Source organism: Helicoverpa armigera, chromosome 21 (assembly GCF_030705265.1).
Source record: "Helicoverpa armigera isolate CAAS_96S chromosome 21, ASM3070526v1, whole genome shotgun sequence".
NCBI lineage: Eukaryota > Metazoa > Arthropoda > Insecta > Lepidoptera > Noctuidae > Helicoverpa > Helicoverpa armigera.
This window is the reverse complement of record NC_087140.1, coordinates 3,374,289-3,399,152: the sequence shown is the minus strand read 5'-3', so window position 1 is coordinate 3,399,152 and position 24,864 is coordinate 3,374,289. Positions and strand designations below refer to the sequence as shown.

The window sequence follows — 24,864 nt, the reverse complement described above, 5'->3', positions numbered from 1 at the left end:
TTGATCTAAATAGGGATACGCCTTCATCCAACTAGAGAATATTGCTGTCATTGCAGAATTATGAACAGATATCCGTTTATGATATTTTTTTATTTTCAATATTCTAAATGAGGCAGTTTCTCAATATGTGAGAAGAATCTGTACACATATTCGAGGAATTGTGTCCGACTAATATTTAGTCAGTAAGGGACTTTGTTGGAATAAAATGATTTTCAACCATTTGTTCAACCACAATTCCTATTCTCCACTGCTAATACTGTTTTGACATATTACAGACTAAATGCGTTAAATACACGTCGCGAGTGATACTTTGAGCGATGTTAAGGCTCTTTTTGGTCTAACTTAAGCTAAAGTGATTAAGTTATCCCTTATTCTAATGTGAACGCATTTTACTTAGGGATTACTGACTGACGTATCAGCCTATGTTGTAAGTATAAAAACTGTTATTTCTCTAAAACTGCACGCGCTGTAGTTAACTAGGTCTTTTTTTACTTTGGAATGTCTAGCAAAGTTTTAAATAAGTTTTTTTTGTGGTTCATGCCTCAATAGGCATGCATCCTTTCAGTTAACACCTTCGAGTGGTGCAAAAAATTCGTAACTAATAAAAACAGCTATTCTTCTTAATATAGACACATATTAACTTTAAGTATTATCGCTAAAGAGATCACAGAGTTGGAATGGGATATAGTGATTTAGTTTCAAAGGAAGAAGAAGATGCTGAGGTATTTCAATCATCATGGAAGATGGGAAATGGAACAGGTCTTTGGAAGATGACAGATTTCAGCGGATCATACATTTTGATACTACCTAACGAGGGTAAGGCTTTAAGCTAACAAATATGTTATATTAATATATTTGTCAAGTTACGTACATTTAGTATAATTTGGATATATTAATTTAGGCATTTACTATTTAGGAACCCTATACAAAATACTATTTATAAAATAAATAGGGTAAACTTGAGAATGAAAATACATCGTGTGGAAGATCGGAGGATAGAAACTAGTTCGAGTAAAAACTATTTACACAAAATTATCTACTTGCTGCCACTATTACGAATAGCTGTAGTAAAAGTACAAAATTCAATAAAAAATTAAACTTTCTCACATAACTATTGTAGTAATTCGTCAAACATCGATGTTTTGTGATAAAAATCTAATATACAAAATTATATTCAAACTAACTAATGATTTAGACTAAATATACATTATTCAGAAAGTGACTAAGTCATTTTGGTTTTAAAAATAATATCACAAACAAAAATATCTTATTTATAGTAGACATTACAATACGCGACTAGATACGTTCCAAAATGTAATTTGTCTAAAACTATGCAAATATTCATAAGATATTTATACATTAAAGCGAATAATTCTTTCTTGCTTCGTCACATTTACACATACAATACGCCATAGATATAAATAATAAGTTATAGTAAGAATATGCATGGATTTGCTTTAAGTTCTTATCTTCAAATCTTAGCGTAGGATCATAATCGCCACTTTGCATTGTTTAATAAACTTGCTAAAGAGATAGTTGTGATTTATTTTAACCTTTCCTATTTTGCTTAGCCAATATAATGCAACACAGAGAAAATTAATATTTCACAAGTGCAATGGTAGAAAACAGCAATTTGTGCGCAAGCAACACCAGTGCCTCACAAAGCTATTTACAAAAAAAAAACTATTTAAAACCTTTACATTATTAAATAGTGCACATTCGAGAGTAATTTTACCATTAAAATTTTGATTTTAAAACAATATTTCGGTAAAATTACTGACAAACATTTCTAATAACAAAAGCATTTTACAAAAAAACGCACTCATTCTATCAATTGAAGCATGCCTTAAACGGAAACAGACGCTCAAACTATTAAACCGCTTAATATTATTGAAAAATCAATTCTAGCATTTCTATTGTGAAAGTCGGTGACCATTTTACTTAAGACCAATTAAGTCCTAAAGAGTAATATAATTATTTCGTTTATAAAGTACTGAAACTAACATCGATGCTCTTTAATCATAAGACAATAGCGTTTTTACAAAACTTAACTAGTATGTGTATAGTAAAATAATATGTTTAATTCATTAAACATAGGCCGGCCGTTTATTTGAGATTGAAGTAGGTACATACAAAGAAAATAATAAATAAATACAGTCACTAATAAATACAAACCTTACTACCCTACTAATAAATACAAATATCTACAAATCCTTAACACAAATCAACTAAAACTTAATCTTTTAACTTATTATAATGTTAATAAAATGGCTTATTCTTTACAAACGGGAAACAATTTAAAGTGCATTTTAAACACAAAAAACCGTATCCATATTAGCCTTTCAACTGTCAAAACAAACGTCATCTGTCACATTTGACAGTTGACAGTTGACAAGCGAGCCAAAAAGAAACGTCAAAAGAAAATGTTGCCAGTTGAAATAATTTAATAGCTAGAGACACAATCGGGATGCGTGTAGTATCCGAACACGTTGAGCTCGTAGAGGCTGGCGAGGGTAATGAAGAGTATGTACCATATCATCAGTACTGCGCCGTACTTGCGGTCCAGCTTCCAACCGTTCGCGTGAGTCGCCACCACCAGGAAGATCACGGTAGAGAATAGAGAGAGTGTGGAGTAGATCAATCCTGGAATTGTTAACAAAAGTTGGAAACCTCTGATATGAATTTGTATACTTAAATATTCACGGCCCTTCGTACACAGGGTGAGAGGTAAAGATCGCGTGCCTTTGTATGAAACTCTATACAATTTGTTGGTAAGTATTACGGTATTCTCAGAGACCAAAATCGTCGGGTATCAAAGATTTGGATGGTCCTAGGTACCTATATTATATCCCAAAAGATAACCCTAGTAACTAAATCCAGGTTTCGTATACCTTTATGATAGACGTTGACATGCGATCCCGGGTGGATGATGGCGGTCTGAATGAACCAGGGCAGGCCGAGGCACACCAGGATGTCAAACACGTTGGAGCCGACTGCGTTCGATACCGCCATGTCTCCGTAACTGTGAAAGTGTGTTAAAAGTATTACTACGAAGGTTTCATTTATCTTTTTACAGTAATGTCTTATTTGCGGTCTCATCATCATCATCATCAACAGCCGCTTTATTGTCCCTCTGCTGGGCACAGGCGTCGTCTCATACAGAGAAGAAGAATAGAGCGCTATCACCACGCCAGCTCAATGCGGGTTGGTGATTTCAGACTTCGTAATCCAGGTTTCCTCGAGATTTCCTTCACCTGTGGTAAGCGGTTTACTGGTGATCAAAGCCCAATTTTACTTAATGGCTCGTAGAAGGGGTTGGTTTCGAATTTTGAGTAGTAATCTACATCACCGTTTCCGGGATGTAGCGTGGAGCCTGAGGAAGATATAGCGGGCCACTCACCCCTCCTTGATGACGGCGAGCGAGGAGAGCGCGTCGGGCACGGACACGCCGGCCGCTACGAACGTCAGCCCCATCACCGTGTCCGGGATGCCCAGCGTGTAGCCTGGGAAACACCAAATTAATGTTTCCAATCATTATTCAAAAGTTCAAAAGCAAAATAGCTCTTTTTGAAGGTCAAAAGACGGCCCCCAAAACGCCCACCCTTCATCATTTCCTACGTGTTTTTGTTAGGAAGAAGTGGCGCAACAAACTGTTCTACTCCCCAGCAATACATGTCTGTCTGTAGAATAGAAGAACCTTTCAACCGGTTGATGATAAGACAAAAAATTTAACTATTATGGTATATTTGATATTGAAAAAAACAAACAAAAAACAAACGGCTAAAACAAATATGAAGCCCAATGGAGACTTATAATTCAGGCCTTTGCTAAAGTATTATGGATACAATAGCACTAATCTGCCTAAACCAGATCTATTTTGAAAAAAAAACAACTCACCAATGATAGTGATCATCCAGACCATGAAGTAGGAGTAGAAGGAGATCCACAGCATGCTGATGATGAAGGTGACGGGGTACCAGCGGCCGCGGCAGTCGGGCATCGTGTGGCGGCACGACCAGTGGATCGGGAACACTAGGTACCACCACGCTAGTTGGAAGTGGTCTGCGAAACGTGAGAGTAAATTAATAAACATAAATAAAAAAAATGAAATCGTCTATTGTCAATCGTCGACGGAAAATTACATGCTGATGAAAGATTCCTAGGGTATTGATTTGATGAGGTTTTATATAGCCAATTTATCAGTTGTCTTGCGATAAGAGGTTAAAAGACATAATATACCTCTACATAGCACTTATGTAAAAATTCAATCTTAAATCGCAAATCCATCGTTAGGTACTACTTACAGAATTTATATTCTCTGTATCTTATATCACGTATAAAAGAGGGTGAGAACATTTATTGCAGTAGTTTGAAGCTATGTTGTAGCTTTGTCATCATTTTAATTTATTCCTTTTAACTGAGCCGTTTGTCAGATATGAGAAAATAAAATTATCTTCCTCGGAAAATCCATTATAATATTAACTGAAAGAGAAGTGTAAACTTACTGGCCCCGATGGGTTTGACGAGAGGGTCGACGGCAGTCTCAGGATTGTACTCCTTAGCTTTGTAGTAGGCTGGAGCTGCCGGCTGGAAACAATCGTAATATTTTTGCATTATATAATTATCAAGCTAAGCATAGGTAAATAGCGTAAAACGATGGTAGACGTTCCCCACGGCCTTCACCCAGCTGTCCTGAGGAAACTACTTTACACAATCGTATAAAAAGTACCGTGGGTCATTTTTCAGGATCTAAAGTAACTTTGCACCTGTTAAATCGGTTCAGTAGTAGGTATTTTTGCATGTGTAAATGATGACAGTCAATTAATTAAGAAACTCTCTAGGAATCAGAAGATTTTTTAGCAAATCACGAATGCCTAAAAAGGATCTGAGTGTTGAAAAAGAAAGCTATAATTGAGTCTGCTATAGACAATGCCGTTGCGTTACCTGCACGGGTTGCTGTTGCTGATCTTGTGGCTGTTGTTGCTGCTGTTGCTGGCCTGTTGACGACTGTTGCTGTTGTTGCTGTTGCTGCTGTTGGCCTACCATCTGAGCGTTGTAGATTGGGGCTTGCATCTATCAATGAAGAAACCGAATTTGAGAATTACAAGTTTGCTCAAATTGATTATGATAAATTGTGGAGATTTGCACTTTGCCCGGGAGTTGAGGACTGGGTGGTCAGATAGGCAGTAGCTCCTTGTAAAACACCCCAACATATTTGGGAAAATGGTAGGCAGATAACGATTTTTGGGAAAATGGTAGGCAGATAACGATTTTTGGGAAAATGGTAGGCAGATAACGATTTATTCAAATTGAAATTCTTTACTGATGATATGGAGGTTCGCATTTCTACGTGGTTGGAAGCGCATCGATGCTCCTTCCTAGGAATAACTACATAGTATTAGACAAAGTCGCTTTCTCTATCCCTACATATTTATGTACGCTTAAATCTTTAAAACTGCGGAACGGATTTAGATGTTTTTTCTTTTAATAGACAGATTGATGAAAGAGGACATTTATATGGATGATATGATGATAAGAGGATGTTTATATGTATAATAACGTCCATTAAATAGTGGAGAACATTTAGTATCAGCATTGCAGCCGTGCGATGGCTTCGCAGGGCGGGTCGCTAGTGAAATATAGAGTAAATATGATTCATACAGTGTCATCCCAGGCTCGGTTGGGGTCCCACTCGTGGTTGGGGTCCCAGGCGGGCGTGGGCTCCGCGTTGTACGCCGCGTTGTCGTACGCGCCGTCCGGGTTGTAGGCTGCACAAAGAGAATATGTTTCAAGTAACGGCATTTGATAAATATTTTTATATGGGGTATTTCAAAGTGAGATTGTAACTAGATTTAATTTACTTTAAAATTGTAGATTCCAAAAGCGTCAGGATGCCAGGTCAGGACTACAACCTAACTTAACATACAAAACCTTTTGACACTTTTTTTGACGTCCTTAACTTGGCTTGGCACCTCGACGCGTTACGTCAAAAAAGTTTCGAGTTTATGTATTGAAACATTTACGTATAAAATACATACATAGGCATACATTTTTAATTCTTATATAGTTTTATAAAGTATCTTACGTGAGTCCTGCAGTGGCGTTTCCTTGGTCTGTCCGTCCATTTGCGCGTAAGTGCTGTCTCCTGCAGCCGGCGCGGGAGGCTGACCACCCGCACTCCTAGGATAATAAGCATTATAATCATCTAAATATTAATTCATGATAAAACATCATATAACAACTCTTTTGTTCACTTCAATATTATGTACAACGTTGTTAGAGATTCTAAGTTATTGGTTAAGAGTCCCAGCTTGGGCGCCAATTATCTTTTTGGCGCCCAAACTGGGACTTTTACGGAACAAATATTACAGCTCTTATTAACTGTCCTAGATCATTCAGAAAAAACCTCTAATCAAAAACGAGTGAACCAACCTAAAAATACAGATTTTTCTTAAGATCTCTTACCTGTATGTCACCAAAGCAGCTTGTTCTTCCCTAGTGGGTAGTTTGAATGGCAGCGGCAGCGTCATCGCCCAGCGCTCGAGTGCAGTGTTGAAACGTAACGCGACGCAGTATACGCCGTACATTATCAACATGAATAGGGCTTCTGGCCTGTAGAAAAAGTAACGGTAAAAAAATGGTTTCTAAATAACGAATAAAGTATTCGTAATTCCGAAATATGATTGCATGTAATACAATGTCACTTGTTTGAGAGTCGTATCTATCTACCTGTCTGTTTGGTTTGCGCGCCAAAATTACTCAACTGATTTAAATGAAATTTACTACACAGGCAGTCTAGGCCCCGAGAAAGGACATAGACTACTTTTTAACCTGGTTGTGTTAATTACTTCTCCCAAGAAACTGGAATGGAACCGCGGAAAACCTTGTCTGTTATACAACAATGCTAATACCCAGATTTGGATAGAGATCATCTATTAATATCAAGTAAGCTCCTAAAGACATTTATGACTCATACACACCTCACTTAAAATATTAGTAAATAAACCAAAACTCACCAAGAAACGATAGAATTAGCAATAGTACACAGCATGACGAGTATAGAGATGGCATAGAAGAAGCAGTCGCGACACAGCGGCCACCAGTTGAGGTGCGACACCGTGCCGGCGCACAGGGCGCAGACCGAGATCACGAACATTATGTTGAACACTGCGGACCCGATTACGCCAGACACTCCTGGGGAAGAATTTTAGGAAGATGATGAATCGGACGAAGTTCTTTTAAAACAACTGTTTACTTTGAAAATTGAACGTGAATATTCATAGTATACAGTTGTTTTAGGAAAAAACGGATTGAAAGTGGGCATAATAGAATTAATGATTCCATTGTTTAATATAATTGTTGCTCCCCATGTCGATGATGTGATACTCATTGCGGTACTCAGTTTTCTTTTTTTTTCTGGTTTTTTAGTTGTTAGTCATTTACCTACAGATATTTGAATAAAAAGAACACGCCTGGTATCGGAAATTTATTTTATAATAAGTTCACTCAATTTACCGCGACCCTAACCGCGACAAAAGGCTCCCGAAGGAGCATGGTCCATACGTTTCTGATTTTCCACAAAAATAAAGTTATAATAGGTTACATATCAATTTTATATTTTGAATTCGCCGCACCTCCTTAACAAAATTGCTTACCAATATCATCCTGCGCACAGAAGACTCCAATAACCACGGTAGCGAGTTCAGGCGCCGAGCTGCCCGCCGCCATGAACGTAGCGCCCGCCACGTCAGGGGCCAACTTCAACTCTGCAAGTAACGATGCCATTTTCTATTTCTTTTATTATGTTCTTTTTGAAGTTATTGAGATAGTAAGATGTTAGTTTTAGGTTAGCCTTATAAAATTTTTGCAATAGGAAAATATTACACAATAGGAGCTAACCTACCTATTAGGTAGGAACTTACACATATTTTTGCAAATATTATATAATAGGTATATCTAAACATGCTTATTCCTTTATATATTATATGTACCTAACTAAACCAAACCATGTTTAAACGCAAAAATTGATTATTATTATTTCGGTTTAAAACGAACGTTTTCTCAGGTTTTATTTTAAACCTGGTCTTTATAGGATCTTACGGGCAAAGCCAAAGTGAGAAACCTACTAATTATTCCTAATACATACCCATATTATTAGGTATCAGGTTTGGGAAGTTTTTTTCTGTATCGAATTAAATTATTATCTGATTCCAGTTGCAAAAAAATCTAACTATACGGCACGTGTTTACTATTATTAAGAAAGGGCAATAACTAGTTAATTTTAAAATCATAAACCGCTTTTTGAAAACCTGCTAGAACTATAGGCTAATTTATTTAAGAAGAAAACCGTAATGAAATTGGACAATCAATTTTGTGTATTTTCGCGTTAAAACAATACAAAAGCTTACTGACTGAGCTTTTATAAAAATTTTACGATCTAGTTAAATAATTCGATCGTAAAATTCATGATCAGTTTGAAAGGTTGGAGATTCGAGCTTTCAAACCTTTTCTGTCTGATCCTACTAAGACTGTTCGAAATACCTAAAACACGAAGGCCATATCGATGAAGATGAATACCACCTGTAGGTACTTGTAAACTTGAACTTGAGTACATTCGAACCCTTAAATAACTAGACATTTTATCGCGGTTATCGGATCCTTTACAGCATCCATGGTCACGGGCAGACTCCCTACGGACTATTAATTAACCGCGACAAAATCCGTAAAAGTAGTTTATTTAAATGTCTAATATTCGCGTAAGTATCAGAAATCAACACATTCTAATGCATCGACTTGGGCCACATTATGAACTTACCTTCACAGATCCTATCAAGACTGGAGACGAAGTACTCATCACACACGATGGCCAGCCCGATGAATGTGAACACTGCGACCAAGATGTGCACGATCAGACCGCCGTGCTTGCGAGCGTTCTGACCCATCAGGGGTTTGGGGAACTGGAAGATAAACGTCAAAAATTATTTGTAATATTATGAAATCAGTGAAAAATTAGGTTGTATTTTACTATTTTAAACGTGTTTTAACTTTCTTACATTGTCAGTTTTCCGATTAAGTATGATGAAATTTTTTATTAATATTTCGATTTGGTCATATTATTTTGCTTCGAGGAAAAATGCTAATAATATAGGTAAATAAAAAAGGAGTCATTAGTTGGAATCAATAAAATACATAATCTGATAACGTTATTATGGAGTGTAACATAAGTGAACCATACCTGTTCAATAGCAGGTGGGGAGCAGTTGACTCGCAATGGTTTGACGGTGGGGTTTGACTTCCAGTTAGACCTTTCTTCTTCTCTCATCTCATCCGTTTCGCTGTCCTGAAATTGTAACGAAGAAAAGTCATTGAAATATTTTTATTGAAGAAGAGATACAAAATTTCTATGAAGTAAATAGAATACGAGAATATTGGTTAACTTGCCGATGACGAATTTTAAACATTGTTATTTGGACGTAATGTATTTTAGGTTTATTTCGCTGACTCTACATCTATAGTAAAAATGGGAACGGGACATTTTACATACATAACATTAATACATTTAATAAACCAATTCCTAGTTAATTTAAATACGATAGTTACTTACTCAACTAGGTAAAAAGATAAATTACGACATTACTTTTCTCGGAAAAAGCTCTTCAAGAGCCAACTACCAATCAAAGAACTTACATCAAAGAAAGGTTTCACAAAGTCAAGATACCTTACAAAGAGCACATTGGTTCAATATAAACGACAGTTTTCTTCGCAATTTCGATCTGCGCACCTGAGGGATGTCAAGTCTTTCAAAACTTCTGTTCATGTTTAAGTTTCTAAGAAGTCATGATTGAAATACGGCGTTTAAATTGGCACGGCAATTGAATGTGGGGTAGTTATATTATTTGAAGTTGATTTACGTATGTTGTTGCTATATGTATAAGGTCTGTCTAGTATTTTTCAGACATCTGCCTGGCCTTTTCTCAAATATGTTGTAGTCGTTCCGGTCTAGCGGAATGTAGCTGAGCACCAGTGTTTTTCAAGGAGCGGCTGCCTACCTGACCTCCTCAACCCAGTTTTCCGGGCAACTTGATACCCCTTGGTAAGACTAGTTGGCAGACTTTCTGGCTTCTCAATACTAGTAACTATTGCAAAAGATGTTTAATAACACCCACCCTCCAATTTACCATGCCTTTCGAAACACGGAAGAACTCATCAAGACACCTATCTACGGATCGATTGGTTTTCCAAGAAAAACCTAGCAGTAAATTTAATGTTTTTTCATTACGTTATATTATTGTTCGTCCTGTTTTAAGTACCTCAACATATCCCGCGTCCTTCTGTCCCTTCTTATCCGGTTCATCGTCTTCCTCGAGGCCCTTCATGCCTTTCTTACCGCCCTCGGGAGGTGCCTCGTCCGCTTTATCCTTGTTCGTGGGTGGTGTACTCGGCGCGGCAGATATCGGCTTATCTTCTGCGAATTTACAAAAATAACTAAATAAATAAATAAAATAACTAATAACGATTAATACATAATATAGAATATTTATAATATAAATTAATAATATATAAATAAACGAATATAAATTTAATAAATAATATTAAGTAAAATGTAAATAAATCTACACAGAAATAATACCTACTCAAATATCTAAATATAATAAGATTTTCTACATTTAATTCAATATTAATATGTTTAAAAAGCGCTCTTCGTCCCTCTCTAAAACTAACTTTGCTGTGATTCGACAGGGTCCATAATTGTTTCTTTTAATTTTACCCACCAGCCTGTACACATTATGGAATGCAATAAAGTTATTGAGTATTGAGTATTGAGTATTGAATTTGTGAAGAATACCTACATATTAGGCAAAGAGTGGAAATTAAATAAAGAGTGGAAAGGTTGTTTTGTCTAAAACAACCTATCTAAATTAGGATACCGCAAAAAAACAACTACAGTTTTCGTAAATGAAGGTAGTCATAGTATAATGAACAAAACAATGCACGCGGCTTCAAATGACTGACTACAGAATAGTAAAGTTATTTATTTATTTATTAAAGGTTTACCAACAGTTTTTACTTCTATTTGATGAACATTGTAAGCAGCTACTAAGGCTGCCGATTATCTATCTTACAAAAGGCTGACGTGAGCCAGCCACGTGAATCGATTTTTTGAAGGACGTACTTATCTTCTAGGTTTTTCTATTGCTATCGCGTGTTCTATTTTTCTCCACAAAAAGTCGGTAACCAATTTCAGACGTGGGCCAGCAGTCTCTCTCAGCCTCATTATAATAGAAGTCTAGTGGGGTAGTCTGAAACTCACCAATAGTAGTCCCCTGTTTAGGCGTAACTTCAGGTTTCTCCGAGGGTCCGAAGATAACCTCTTCAGCCTTATTGATAGGTTCCGAAGCGTTTGACGGGCTGTATACTGCTTGGAAGACCGAGTACGCGATGAAGAAGACCGACACGGTCAGCCATCGGTGCCGGCGGGGTCTTCTCATCCTCTGAAACGAAATGAAGGTAAAATGTAGAATAAAATAGTGAAGTGTCTTAAAATGTAGGTAGTATGAGCTATGTTGATATCAAAATGATGAGAGGGGGTGTCCTTGCGGAAATCTTTTGAGAAAGTAGCATCGCCAAAATGCGGGTGTTTTGGGAACGAGGAACGTTTCTGGCTCCGCCGTCGTGCGCTTTCTTTGGAACCCACCCACCACTTTTTTGTAAAACCAAAAATGGTGTATCAAATAATCCAAACACCTTGTTAGTTTACTTGTAAATCATCGTTTTGGTACCCACCGTATGCTAGCTGACCTAGAAGAAGGTGCCTAACCTACCCGTATTATGGCATCTCTGCTCATCTTTCGTTCCTCCGTGGTTGCTACTATGATTCGGTGCTAATTTAAGTAAGTATTAGGACATTTGAGATTAGAGCATATTTTTTGATTAAAATAGAAAGCATAAGTTCCTTGTTGTTTGATTGAATTCTGAGTCAAAACGATTATACTTTATTTCAGAAACCCACTTAAGAGTTCGTTAAAATATTGAGACTTTTCCTGCTTTGCAAAGTACGTAGATATCATTATAAATCTGCTTACAGATAAAGCCTTGTCACATAATTCTCGAAATCAAATTGTTACGAAAATCAAACGAACAATAAGCGTTCCAATTCACCTTAAAATACCTTTTTTACATTTTTCCTTTACAAATAAATAATCGTGTTAACATGACATTACAATTTCTAATGACGTGACGAAGGCATCTCCTCATACAGCCTATATTAAACCTCTTTATTGACATTATTAGATCGGAATCGCTTTTCACAGCAATAGGTACTCCGTTTTCCGATAAAAAACCCTAATTTTATGATATCTCTCCGTAAAAATGTTACCGTAATAAAATTTGGAGTTTATCGAGTGGCAAATTATCGGTGTTTTTACGTTGTGTATTGATTTTATTGCGTAAATATAAAGGTCGAGCAGTTTGAGTGAATTGGGGACGATTTTGGCAATTATTTTGAGTTACGTTTTGTGCTTTATATAATTTTTAGGTATCAATTGAGATTATTGATACTTTAACTGTCTTCTTTTTGTAATTTCAGAGTCAACCTATCCGCATATAGATAAAAATGAGTTTTCAGTAGTTTTTCGTACAGACATACAAGCTCTCCTATTCATAATATTAGTATTTCCTTAGATTGTCCTTTCCTACCTAAGGAATAAAGTGAAAGTAACTCAAATGCACATACCTACATATTTAAAGGCTTAAATATTTTAAGAAGATAAGTACTTTTTATTTTCTTCGTTACTACCGCTAAGTCTTTCAATAGATTTAAATCTAGTTTAATTTAACAAGTAGGTACTTATACTTAATAGTAAAATCATAAAGATGAATATACCCCGTGTACATGTTCAATGTTTTTTTTTCCTCGTGGCCAAATATAACGCTCCTGCATCATAGTTTATATAAAACATGGCATTTAAACAGTGAAACTGAAATAACAAAATATCCCCGTATTTATGCAAGCATTGCAAATAAATTGAAAAACGTTGGGGAATTAACTATGTTGCGAAAATATCGCTAGTGAGCACCACGCTTCGGGTTATTTTTTCACGTAGATGGCGAAACTCTTTGATAAAAAACGGCCAAGTACGAGTTGGACTTGTGTACCATGGTTTGAAAACGAGCAAAATAATCGTCTTAATTTGTTGTAAAAGCGACAACAGAAATACATTATCTGTAAAAAAAATCTATTGTCTATCTATTTTGATTGTTATGAGTGGAAACTTGTTATTGGCCCTCTTCCACATTATTACCCTAAACTAAACGATGTTTGCTGTAAGTTTCCCTAAAATTAATAAAATAAATAAATTATGGTTCTTGAGGTAAGTACAGCCTGGTGACTGATAGACGGACGAAGTCTTGGTAATGGGGTCCTGTTTTACCCTTTGTGTAGGGAATCCTAAAAATATAAAATATTGTGAAAATAACCGTGAAGCCTGTGTAAAATTCGTTGCTGTGGCGATAACTTTAGCTACCTATCTTAAAGGTATATAACTTCACACACATGTATTATGTACCTACCTAATAAGATTTGGATGAGTGGGTGTTTACATGTGGCTTTGATTAAACTATGTTTTATCTAAGAATAACGCTATTTTTATCCGGTTATGAGATGTACTTAGTTCCCTCAAGATCCTGACGAAAATGCGGGCAAAACCTAGTTTAAACATACTTTTTTGATAATGTTTTGTATCTACGACATGTACTTCAGAATACAAGCAAATCCACGAAATAGTTGTAGTTTGAAATTAATTTAGCTGCATGCAAGTCATGCTCAATGCTCATATTAAAGTCAAGGCAATCATTTCATGAAAATGAACGTTCCATTTAATAGCTTGGCTGTATAATCGAACAGAAATACCATTATAATCAATACGGGTAACTGATTACGATTTTTCGAAAAATTCTTTCACTGTTAGATAGCTATACTCTTCCCGAGTAAAATAGATTCTACTAATATTATAAATGCAGAAGTCCGTTTGTTTGCTACGCTTTCACGCAAAAATTACTTAACCGATCATCATGAAACTTTGTACACATATTCTTGGTGGTACTAGAATGAACATAGGATAATTCTTCTTTTTCATCAACACACGGGCGAAGCCGCGGCCGGAAGCTAGTAGGTTATATTTTATCCAGTTAAGGGTAGAAATTCCTACGGGTGGCGATTGAAACCGTGGAAAACGTCTAGTAAATAATAGTTTTGCTTTCCAATACCTAATCTACAACATGTACAATATAAAGCCGTCTACAGACGTTCCTTTCTACAAAAACGTAGACGCAGCAATGACACGACACTTCCTTTGGCTCCCGATCAATCACTGGCGCTGACGTCAGCAAGATGTTCCTGATAAAAGATTAAAGGCACGTTTCCATGGCAATGGTATATCGTGGGACGATTTGTTTTAACAACTCGTGTTTAAAAAATCGTCTCACGACATTTCGTTCTTGTGGAAACGTACCTTTAATCTTTTCGGTCTAGCAAGCAAGCATTAATATCAGAGTGGTATTTTATAGCTTTTTGAATAAAAGGGGTCCAAAACAACTTGGTTTTATAGCATTTGAATTAAAATAATCAGGTTTTGAATGACAATTTAATGTTTTAATAATTTTCAGTAGGTACATTTACTCTCCTCAAACTACCAACAAGTTTTCTCAAATACCTTTGACGGGGTTCATTATTTTGAATAAATTATTGTTTAATTTTTAAACATTAATTCGCCATCTCAGCATCTACATATTTTGATTTAGGGCGTACTTTAATGTAATTACTTCTAATGACTTAGCGATAAAATTAGTTGATCCGTTCTTCCCTAAATTTTTATTATTATTTATATAATTTATTGTTATTTTTATATTTATTCTATGTACATATAGTCCCTAAATAGATGATAGATAATCGTGCTGTCCAAACATAAATTAATCCTTTCAAATATCATGTCGGTTCCTTTATTACGACGAAGTGGAAACCCACCCTAAAGGCGAGAACAGACAGCACAATTTATTGATGTCGTGACGTCGCGTCAATCGATCGCTCTGACGTTGAACATCGATTGACGATAGTCACTGATTCGTGTGAAAGGGCTTTTTATGTCGGGTTGTAAAATGTATTGTGGTCTGTTTAAGCATAATTATTGTAATGTTAGTATGAACTTAGCGCATTATGTCACCACACTTCTTAAGTACGAATGTGTTGAATCAATTCCAGGTCAGGCAAGTACTTATAATACACAGTACATCAGTACATAACTTTTCTAAAATAAGTATGTGTACTTTCTAAGTACCTATATGTATAGACACCAATAACTAAGCTGAAAAAAAGGATTTTGAGGAAATCTCGATTTAAAAGTCTGAAATCACTAATCAGGCTTCAGCAAGCGAGAGCGATAATTAGTCTGTGCCCTGCAGTGGGACAGTAACAAGGCTGATGATAATGATGACTTTAGACTGCGGTTCACCGATCACAGTTTTCACAGAAGCAAGCAAGCAAAAACTACCACTTTTTCATTCAGCAAATCTTTATAAATAAAACCTATCGCGTTCCCACAAATCCTTAGCCACATCGTCTCGTACAAAAGGACCGAAATATATGTAAAATGAGTTACAGCAATACAGGATTACCGTTCAGTCACATCTTATTACGTAATCCGTTTGATGTCGCCGCGGGTACATCACACACTACGCTTCGTTCATATTTAAAAGGCATTAGGATTGAGTACCATTTTTAGCATTTTGTGGGTAAAGGGTAAAATGGGATCTACTACTAATGATATTACTAAGACTTTATTGTTTGCCACCAGGCTGTATTTCGAGAACCGCGATAGTTAGACAGTGGTTTTCATCGGTGATGTATTTCTGTTGAAACTTTAATGAAAAACATATAAAAAACGTGATTTTTTATGGTACGGAAACTCTCGTGCGCGTATCAAACTGGGCTGGCTTTTTAACCCATTGGGGACTAGGGAGAGTTTAGTTTCAAGTGGGTTAGCGAAGACCTGGTAGAATGAAAATATACATAATGAATGCTGATAACTTTAAAAAGGCTGAGCCGACTTGAGCTTAAACTTGATGTGCACATACTAGTGTCAACGACGCAACTTTGCCAGAGTGGAAGACGCGACAATGGCGTCTCTGGTTGGTAAAATTATCTTGGATAGTAAACGTAATGTAGGTACGTTTTTCTTAAAACAACTGAGAATATTCACGTTAAATTTTCCAAGTAAACAGCAGTTTTAAGAAGAAACGGACCTATATGTTGTCGGTGTTCTTAGGCCCAAGATAATAAGTAATGTCTTCAGGGTAGGCATGTTATCGCTGAGCACGACATGTCTCTAGAGGAACATTGGAGCTTATGACGTACATACGTACACTTGAGGTCACTGTAATATACACAGCGTGATTTCATTACAAGATTTCCGAGTTTAGGAAGTATTTTTGGTTGGAGTTTGATAGAGTTTTGTGCTTTTGTTATATAATATGTTACAAAAATCTGACTAATGGAAAATGTTGATGAAAAATTCACGTTCACCTCATTCGGTCCGCAAGTGTACTACGGTGCCGAAAAACCGACCCAATACAGTCTGTACAAACACTCACTGTGCCACTTTCACGGCATATTTGCAATTGTCGGCTTTATTGAACGTTGAACGTGTTATGTGTTAAGATTTTTGTGTTGGTCTCTTTTTTTTTGTCTTGGAGTGTATTGGTGTTCGTTTGTTTTTGGATGTGATTGTTGAAATGAAGTTAGGAATCCATGATTTGTAGCATATGTATTTGTTAGCATACAAATCTGTACCAATGGTACTAATATAATAAAGAGAACATTTTTTTTGTTTGTTTGTTTGTAAAGGCTACTTTTTACAAAAACTTAAGAATTGATTTGAAAAATTCTTTTACATCACGGATGAGTGAAACTGCGGAAAAAGGCAATGTACAATATAATAGAATAAAATTAATTGTAAAAAAACGATCTTACGAACATTCCAAGTATAATAAATCTATGAAAAAAACTTTGATTACCAAATAAGTTCCGAGAAAATCACTCAATTAACCAAATTCACATAAATTAATACCACAACCACTGCAAATACTTAAAACTTAAATTAATTATATGAATACCAATATGGAAATCAGCCGCAAACTGCAAAATACCGGACAGTTATTTATTGAACAGTTACCAACGAAATACGTACGTTTAATATTTGAAATCCAAAATGGCGTCTCATTATGAAACATGGATAATTAATTTCCTGATAACATAACCTTCACATTAAATTAAATGAAGTTTATCTTTAGTAATAGTTGTTTCATTAACTTGATAATGTATTGTTTAGATTACATAGTATAGTAATAGTAGTTTTGACGAAGTTTTTTACGCGACCTAGGATTATATTTTTACGCATACGACAAAAAAAAACTAAGGACTAGTACAGATATGGCGCCACGGTAGTGTTTTTTTTTATAGAAATGCCGAATATAAAAAGAAAAACAGGTCTTAAGGTGAAAGATCATAAAAATCTGTAATAAACTTATTTCTTAATGTCTTATTTTTTAATTTCATATTAATTAACATTACACAAAAAATATCCAGGAACATCTTTCAGAAAAAACTCCCCAATTGCGCAGGAAAAAATCTATCGCACAATCCAAAATCGAACACTTATAAAATTGAAAAACCTCAATCTACCAACCCATTTGACATACCGACTAACAAGAGTTACTGCTCTACCCTCCACGGAAAGCCACCGGGATAAGGATTGACACTATCAATTGTAGGTCCTCCTATCGATTTACTGAAGCCCCACCAATCGCGTCGGGAATACATAAAAAAACTTGACAAGTTCGAGCTGGACTTTTAGTTACCATCTAGTACCAACTCATGTAAGTATTTTACTAAGTACTTTCTAAGTATATCTTGGACACCATTGGCTGATAAAAAGGTGAAGGAAAGCATCTTGAGGAAACCTGGACTATATAGTCTGAAATCACCAACCCGCATTGAGCAAGCGTGGTGATTAACGCTCAATCCTTCTTAGTGTGAGAGGAGGCCGCAGCCCAGCAGTGGGACGATAAATAGGCTGTAAGAGTAATACCCTACTCATCGTCTATTTTCTAATAAATCTATTCTAGCAAAAGTGCATATCTTTTTGCGGCTTTACTAGAACAAAATATTTTCATTTATAATCTTCATCATAACCGTATGAAATATTTTTCACTTTCAGCTGATTACATTTCTCGAGAAATATCCCCGTTATAACGTAAGAGAAACTGAAAAAATGTCCAGCATATATTTTTAATCAACGTTTTTTGGTCTCCTTTTCAATTTTTTATGAACGTTTCGATTTTTTTTGGTGAAAAACTCGTTACGGTGGATATTCGTAACAGGAATTCTGAATAAAAAATATGCACTCACTGTTAGATATATGGGTGTGTGTTGTAAAGCTTACATACATATATAGGTAAGTGTGTTATGTAGGTATATGGAAAAAAAACTGTCGTAGAGAAAGCTTATGACGGACCCCTTTTAGGGAAGTACTATTATCTTTCAGCGAACATTCTAATAAAAAGAGCAGCCAACCATTATTATGGTTTCGTAAGAAATAAAACATCTTGAATTTGGATACCTACTATAGATAATTGGCTATCCCTAATTAAAAATTGTTGCTTACCACTAATTAGCTAACTTGCTTCTAGTCATCCAATTTTCTTTTTCACCAGTCACCGCAAACCATCCGCAAACCAGCCAGTCATTCAAAATACGTCAAACTAAAATACTAGAACGAAACATAATTCGAATTTCAAAAATAAATTAACTACCACGCGATAACTTCACACATTCAAATCGCGTACAAGAACATTAATCTAAAATAAACCAATTTTAGTAGACCTCCCGCGCCCCTTTGAAATCTGTTAACACAGATAGAACGTTGCACACATTGAGAGCTCAAGTTACGTTGGTGTGAACGGTGTTCCACGCACACATAGATACCGTCGATCAATACAGTGACGGTCCTTTACACTGCACTTCAAAAGGAATGAATGCGTTGTTCGCTTCGGCGGCCATGATGTGAATGAACGGAGTGAACGATTTGCGGAGTGAAGATGAAAATATTGGCTCCTCGAAGGATTTTATTCAGTTTTATTGAACACCAAGGGGTGAGATGACAGATATTTTTCCACTTTTGAAAGCGTTGGAAAACAGTCTGACAATTATTATTATGAGGGTGGATTTTGGTAATCTGATCTTTTGATTTTCCATTTTTGATAACGTCAGGGTGATTTGGCAGTCTTTAGAAATAAATTATTACTTTTCGGAGAGTAATCTAAAGCTGATAGATTAAGAACGTTTTCTTGTAAGCTATATTTCTTGAGATAACTCGTATTGCTACCGATTCAAAGAAAGTATTTTTTACAAACGTTAGCAACATAGAATTATTTCAATTTTCACAGAGACATCAATTTTACACATGGATAAAAAGCCATCCTAGATAAATGAGCTATCTAAAATTTCAGAAATCGGTCCAGTGGTTCCTGAAATTAGCGCATTCAAGCAAACAAACAAACTTTTCAGCTTTATAATATCAGTACGAGGATAGAGTACCTACCATCAGTAGATATATCTATTATTAGAAATACCATCTCACACACAATCCTATAAGATTTTCATAAACAGCAATAACATAGTTTGTATGGAAACCCTTCGTATTCTCTATTACAATAGACCCTTGGTACCATTGACCCGTATAATGCGTGACAGAAGCCTGATGCGATACATTTTCTGAGAACGGAGATGGGAAAATAGTTTTGCGACATAATTTGTATTATAATTTCGATAGTTATGAAGTCAAAAAGATAACATTTTCAGAAAGGCTTCTATGGAATTTTGAAAAATCGACAAAAAAAACAGTTTTAATTAAAAAATATTTGATATAACATTCTTTTATCTATATTGAGGTAAGCCTATAGCTATAGGAGAAAATAAAATCATCCGTTATATAATGGGTAATCAGATATCCATTCCAAAACGATAATTAACCAAAGCAAGAGAAAGCACAAAGACCATTTTATATACCAAATATTCGCATTAAAATATATTATAACAATACATATAAAACAAAAAACAATACCTAGAACTTTGAACAGCCATCCTCGTTAAAAACAAAACACAAACGAATAGAATAGAAGAAGGATGAATTGTGAAATTTTTCATGAGAAAGTAATCCCTATTGAGTTAGAAACGGTATAGAAATCACTTGACGGTACTCTACTGAACGAGTTTCCAAGCAAAGTTGATGTTTGATATATTTCATGAAAGGAGTTCCGCGAATCTCATTTCTTTTTCTATTTTCGTAATTTTCAGTTGTTGGTCTGTATTGATTTTGTCTTTCTTGGGTCTTAGTAACTGGGCTGAGAAAGTGTGATAAACAGTCTACTTATTGTACAAATATTATAAATGCGAAAGTTTGTAAAGATGAATGTATGTTTGTTACTTTTTCATGCTGAAACTACTCGATGGATATTATTGAAACTTGGCAGTATTATAGCTTGTATATCAGAATAATATATAGGCTATTTTTAATCAATAACCTGCATTGAGCAAGCGTGGTGATAAACGCTCAATCCTTCTCTTTGTGAGAGGAGGCCGCAGCCCAGCAGTGGGATGATAAAAAGGCTGTTATTACTTTAATCCATGTGCGGCAAGATGTGTTTTCTAGACGTGGGTAAAATTAAGGGGTTGCGGTGATACTAGTAAAATACCTTATAGTACATATTCTGTTACATTTTTGTACCCTGGAAGCCTACCTCAACTAAAATACACCGAAATCCAATCTCTAAAATTACACACAGTATTTAAGTACATATTTCCATTTCAAGGTTACTCTTATAACTGCTTATCACGAAAGAAACCCATAAAAATTATGCGAACATTTTATTATTATCGTCATAAACTCGCAATGGTTTCGTTCAAGAGAAATTTGTGTATAGCATATTAATAAAGCTAATTATAATTCTGGACAGATAACTGGTCGTTTCCGGGTCTGTAAGGGGTGAATTATAACCTCATATTTTAACCCTTATCTGTGCAAAGAGATTCTTAATCTGAGTCAAAGGTTTTGCATGAGTTTTGTCAAAATTGATCTCTAAAGAGCTGAGCTCTGTTTACAGCATACACTCTTTTGGTAGGAAATCATCAAATGATACCTCCCGCTGGGGGTGCAGCGTGAGAGCGTGTCAGACTCTTACTAAAACCCAACATGTTTCTTCTTAAAACCTTCATGTACTAGGGCCCTGGGCCGGGGTAACTGTTTCGAACAATCCCGCATACTTTACAGCAGATACTAAAATCTTTATTTCTGATTAGCTGTTTCCTGCGGTTCCACCTTCATTACTTCCCACACCGGGATAAAAAGTAGCCCATGTCCTTTTCAAACTGTCGGTTTGTGAAATGTCAGTTTCCACGGAACGTGGGTGAAACCACTGGTAGAGGTTAGTAAAATATGGATCATCTTACTGTCTGCAACTTTCAATATCTTTGAAGCTTATGATGGTGTATAGAGCTTTGAACTTTGACCCTGCAGACCACTCGAAAATTCAATAAACTGTGAACGACCTCTTCATGCCGTGTAAATTAAAGATAACATAGAATATTATTCTTGCTTTAAATAATACTATTCAGTGCTTTTACGCTATTCAATTATAAAGTAAATAAGACTTTCATTCTGATATGATAGGTGGACGCATTGGTTGGTACTGGTGTATTTTGCATATCTTTAGTAGTCAGAAAACCTGACAACCAGTTTTATCAAGGTGTGTAGGGTTTCCCGGTAAACAGAGTTCAGAAAATCAGACAGGCACTTGCGCCATGTAAAACACTGGTAGTTACTCACCCTCCCATCATAACTTGAGAAAGGGCAGATAGTGAGATGATGGTTTTTTTTTTCTAAATAATTATCTCATAAAACCACCCCCCTAGGCTAACATTACAAAATTAATCACACATTTTTGCTCCCTTCTTTTTTTTTTTATATCTCAATTTTCCTTTGGTCCTCTGGTTTCAAAACAAACTGTTCTCAGAATATTTCGAGAGCCTGTAGGTGGGATGTGGGCGTTCTTCACAATAAACATGAACAGAATAGAACTATGTACTTCAAACAGTACTTCATAACAAGTTTTTGTGAAGCCCACGTAGTGTATTATGTTTTCTAAATATTGACAACTATTTCTGTTCCTCAGTTTCACCCACGTCTAGAGAGAACCATTTCCCGCAATCGAGTTAAAATGTCCTTTCTCATGTAATAGAATGTACCAAATTTTATTTCAACGGGTTCATTATAGATTGGCATGATAAAATGTCGGCGATGTTGATGCCTCTAGATGCCTTTTCGATTAGACATTTTGATAGCACTTATATCATGAAAAGTATATAATGTTTGTATATGTATAAACAAACTAACTAACTTTCAGCATATACCTCTACATATACAGAAACAGAATGGCTTAAACTGAGCATAAACCGATCTACCGTAAATTGGTTCACGTAGACACTTGCTACGCTCTAAATCTACTTCGTAGCGTTCGTAGTAAGCTACGGCGTAGCAAGACTACGAGGCTACGATCTTTGTAGCACGTAGGTATTCCTTGGAAATCCTTGGATAGTGATATTTTAAACCTCTCAAGTAGTTTGTTTTGTAAAGTAAACTTGGTATTTATAGTGTTATTTACTTTGTGAATAACGATCTCAGTATGTATAGAAATTTAGAAAAAAAAAAAAATAATCTTGACCGATATTCTTCTTCATTTTATGGTTGCGTTAATTACTCTTTTACTCAAAAACTACTGAATAGTTATTGATGAAACGTGGCATTGGTATAGCTTGTTTATCAAAAAATATATAGGCCTCTTTTTATCCATATCATCCATGTAGTGAAAACCAGTACCTACCTATTAAAAAAAATATTTATTTCAACCCTTGCCTTTTCTTTTACAATAGAAAAATACCCCCATAATTATTATGCAAATAAAAAATCAAGGGTTCAAGAATTTTAACTGTCCCTATTTATACAGCCTTCAAACAGTGGACATTTGAAACCCATGATAAATGAAGGAAAAGAAAAAAGGTTAATCTCATTTGTACCTGCCAGGACTAAAATCTAGGCAGTTAATATCATTAATTAGTATTTGAAAAGGCCATTACTCTTGTTTGTGAAAAAGCTGCTTCTTTATGAGTTGTGTTCGTCAAATAATTTTACTTCTCACATTTCATTTTATTTTGAAGGGGAAATTCTTGTAGGTATATTTTTTGCATATAGGAAACAGCTTTATCTGTATAATATTTTTTTTTTATCTTCGTACTAATCGGAATATCATTGATTAATTAACCAAATAAATTCTTCGAAAGGAATTCGAAATAAAACAAAAAAATCTCGAAATATGTTTATTTGGACTGAAAATACCAAAAACACTGCATAACACATAACCCTTCTTGATAGTCGAGTAAATAGCACATTAAATACATATGTACTCACGTATATGTCGGCGTCAGGATCCGGCATCGTTAAATAAAACAAAGGGTTTCTCACACAATCACTTGGTTTATTCCAATTAACACAATATTAGTCACTACAATTATTTATCACGAATTTGTGGGAGGTGTGCACTCGGCAACGGTCGGTGAACGAATGACCCGAGTCGTGCGCGCGCGCCGCTTTATATAAGGTCCACCGTTGACAGATCGACGGTTGACACATCGACGGTGGCGCCCTCATATACATATTATTGCAATTTAATCAAAATTAACCGACCTATATTACATTACAAAGGATCTCATTAATTAAATCTCCCCTAACATACATGCATGTAATATAACATAGTATAATGTGCTGAATCCCACCTGTCTTTGTTCTCCGGTATTTGTCTCGGACAACGGCGCCGGACGTCCGATTCATTCCGGATGATCTGACAACTTGTCGGATTACTCGCTTGTTATTCGGTTTAATGTATTTTATAATATACTAGCTATCCCGTGTCTCTGGGGTACTTTTTAGCGTATTCGGATAAAATATAGACTATATTACTCGGGAAGACTGTAGTTTTCCAACAGTGAAAGAATTTTTCAAATCGGTTTAGTAGTTTCGGATTAATTAAGGTAAAAACAAACAAACGTCTCCTCTTTATTATATTACTATAGACAGTGTACATTACAGATTACAAAGGATCTCGTTAATTAAATCGTCCATAACGTACATATACATCTAATACCTACATCTAACACAATATGTAATAAATAGCATAATGGTCTGAATCCCACCTGTGTTTGTTCTCCGGTATTTGTCTCACACAACGGCTCCGGACGTCCGATTCATTCCGGATGATCAGACAACTTGCCGGATTACACGCTCGATATTTGGTTCAGTTTATAATAGTGTATTTTATAATTTTAAGTATGTGGATGTGAAGTAACATCTTAACGTGAAGCGGTAACATAAAGTGAATGATAAGAGCATCGAATATATTATGCTTCTTATAATCTTATGTATGTGTACATATTCGATGCAAATAAAAGTATTCTATCCTATTATGTATTAAGAAAACTAACCATCTTTTTGGGAAGTCTGTTAAAAAGCTGAAAAGTTGTTTGCTTGCATGCCTGAACTCTTGAATAGGTTAGGCAACGATAGTAATTTAGCTGTTACACCAGTTATAAACTAGTTAAAAAAAATACATAAAAAGGAAACTATACTATATACGAGGCTACAAAACAAGCCCATTTAATATAAGATTATCCATAGCTCGTTCAAATCTCAACCCCGTCCTACG

At 35.5% G+C, this 24,864-nt stretch overlaps 1 protein-coding gene across 1 annotated transcript in view; it reads right to left on the bottom strand.

Annotated features, from left to right (window-relative positions):
* Window positions 1-250: 250 nt before the first annotated feature.
* The window catches only part of LOC110374303 (probable sodium/potassium/calcium exchanger CG1090), a 34,135-nt gene continuing 9,521 nt past the window's right edge, over window positions 251-24,864 (bottom strand). The window contains exons 2-16 of the mRNA XM_064040032.1: window positions 11,312-11,492; window positions 10,311-10,465; window positions 9,236-9,340; window positions 8,816-8,957; window positions 7,656-7,766; window positions 7,017-7,194; window positions 6,466-6,612; window positions 6,086-6,180; window positions 5,662-5,768; window positions 4,945-5,073; window positions 4,506-4,587; window positions 3,898-4,062; window positions 3,401-3,503; window positions 2,892-3,022; window positions 251-2,643 (exon numbers count right to left, since the gene is read on the bottom strand). Of these exons, the coding sequence (XP_063896102.1) occupies window positions 2,444-2,643; window positions 2,892-3,022; window positions 3,401-3,503; window positions 3,898-4,062; window positions 4,506-4,587; window positions 4,945-5,073; window positions 5,662-5,768; window positions 6,086-6,180; window positions 6,466-6,612; window positions 7,017-7,194; window positions 7,656-7,766; window positions 8,816-8,957; window positions 9,236-9,340; window positions 10,311-10,465; window positions 11,312-11,492 (2,031 nt within the window). The 3' untranslated portion in view covers window positions 251-2,443. The remainder of the gene's footprint in view (window positions 2,644-2,891; window positions 3,023-3,400; window positions 3,504-3,897; window positions 4,063-4,505; window positions 4,588-4,944; window positions 5,074-5,661; window positions 5,769-6,085; window positions 6,181-6,465; window positions 6,613-7,016; window positions 7,195-7,655; window positions 7,767-8,815; window positions 8,958-9,235; window positions 9,341-10,310; window positions 10,466-11,311; window positions 11,493-24,864) is intronic.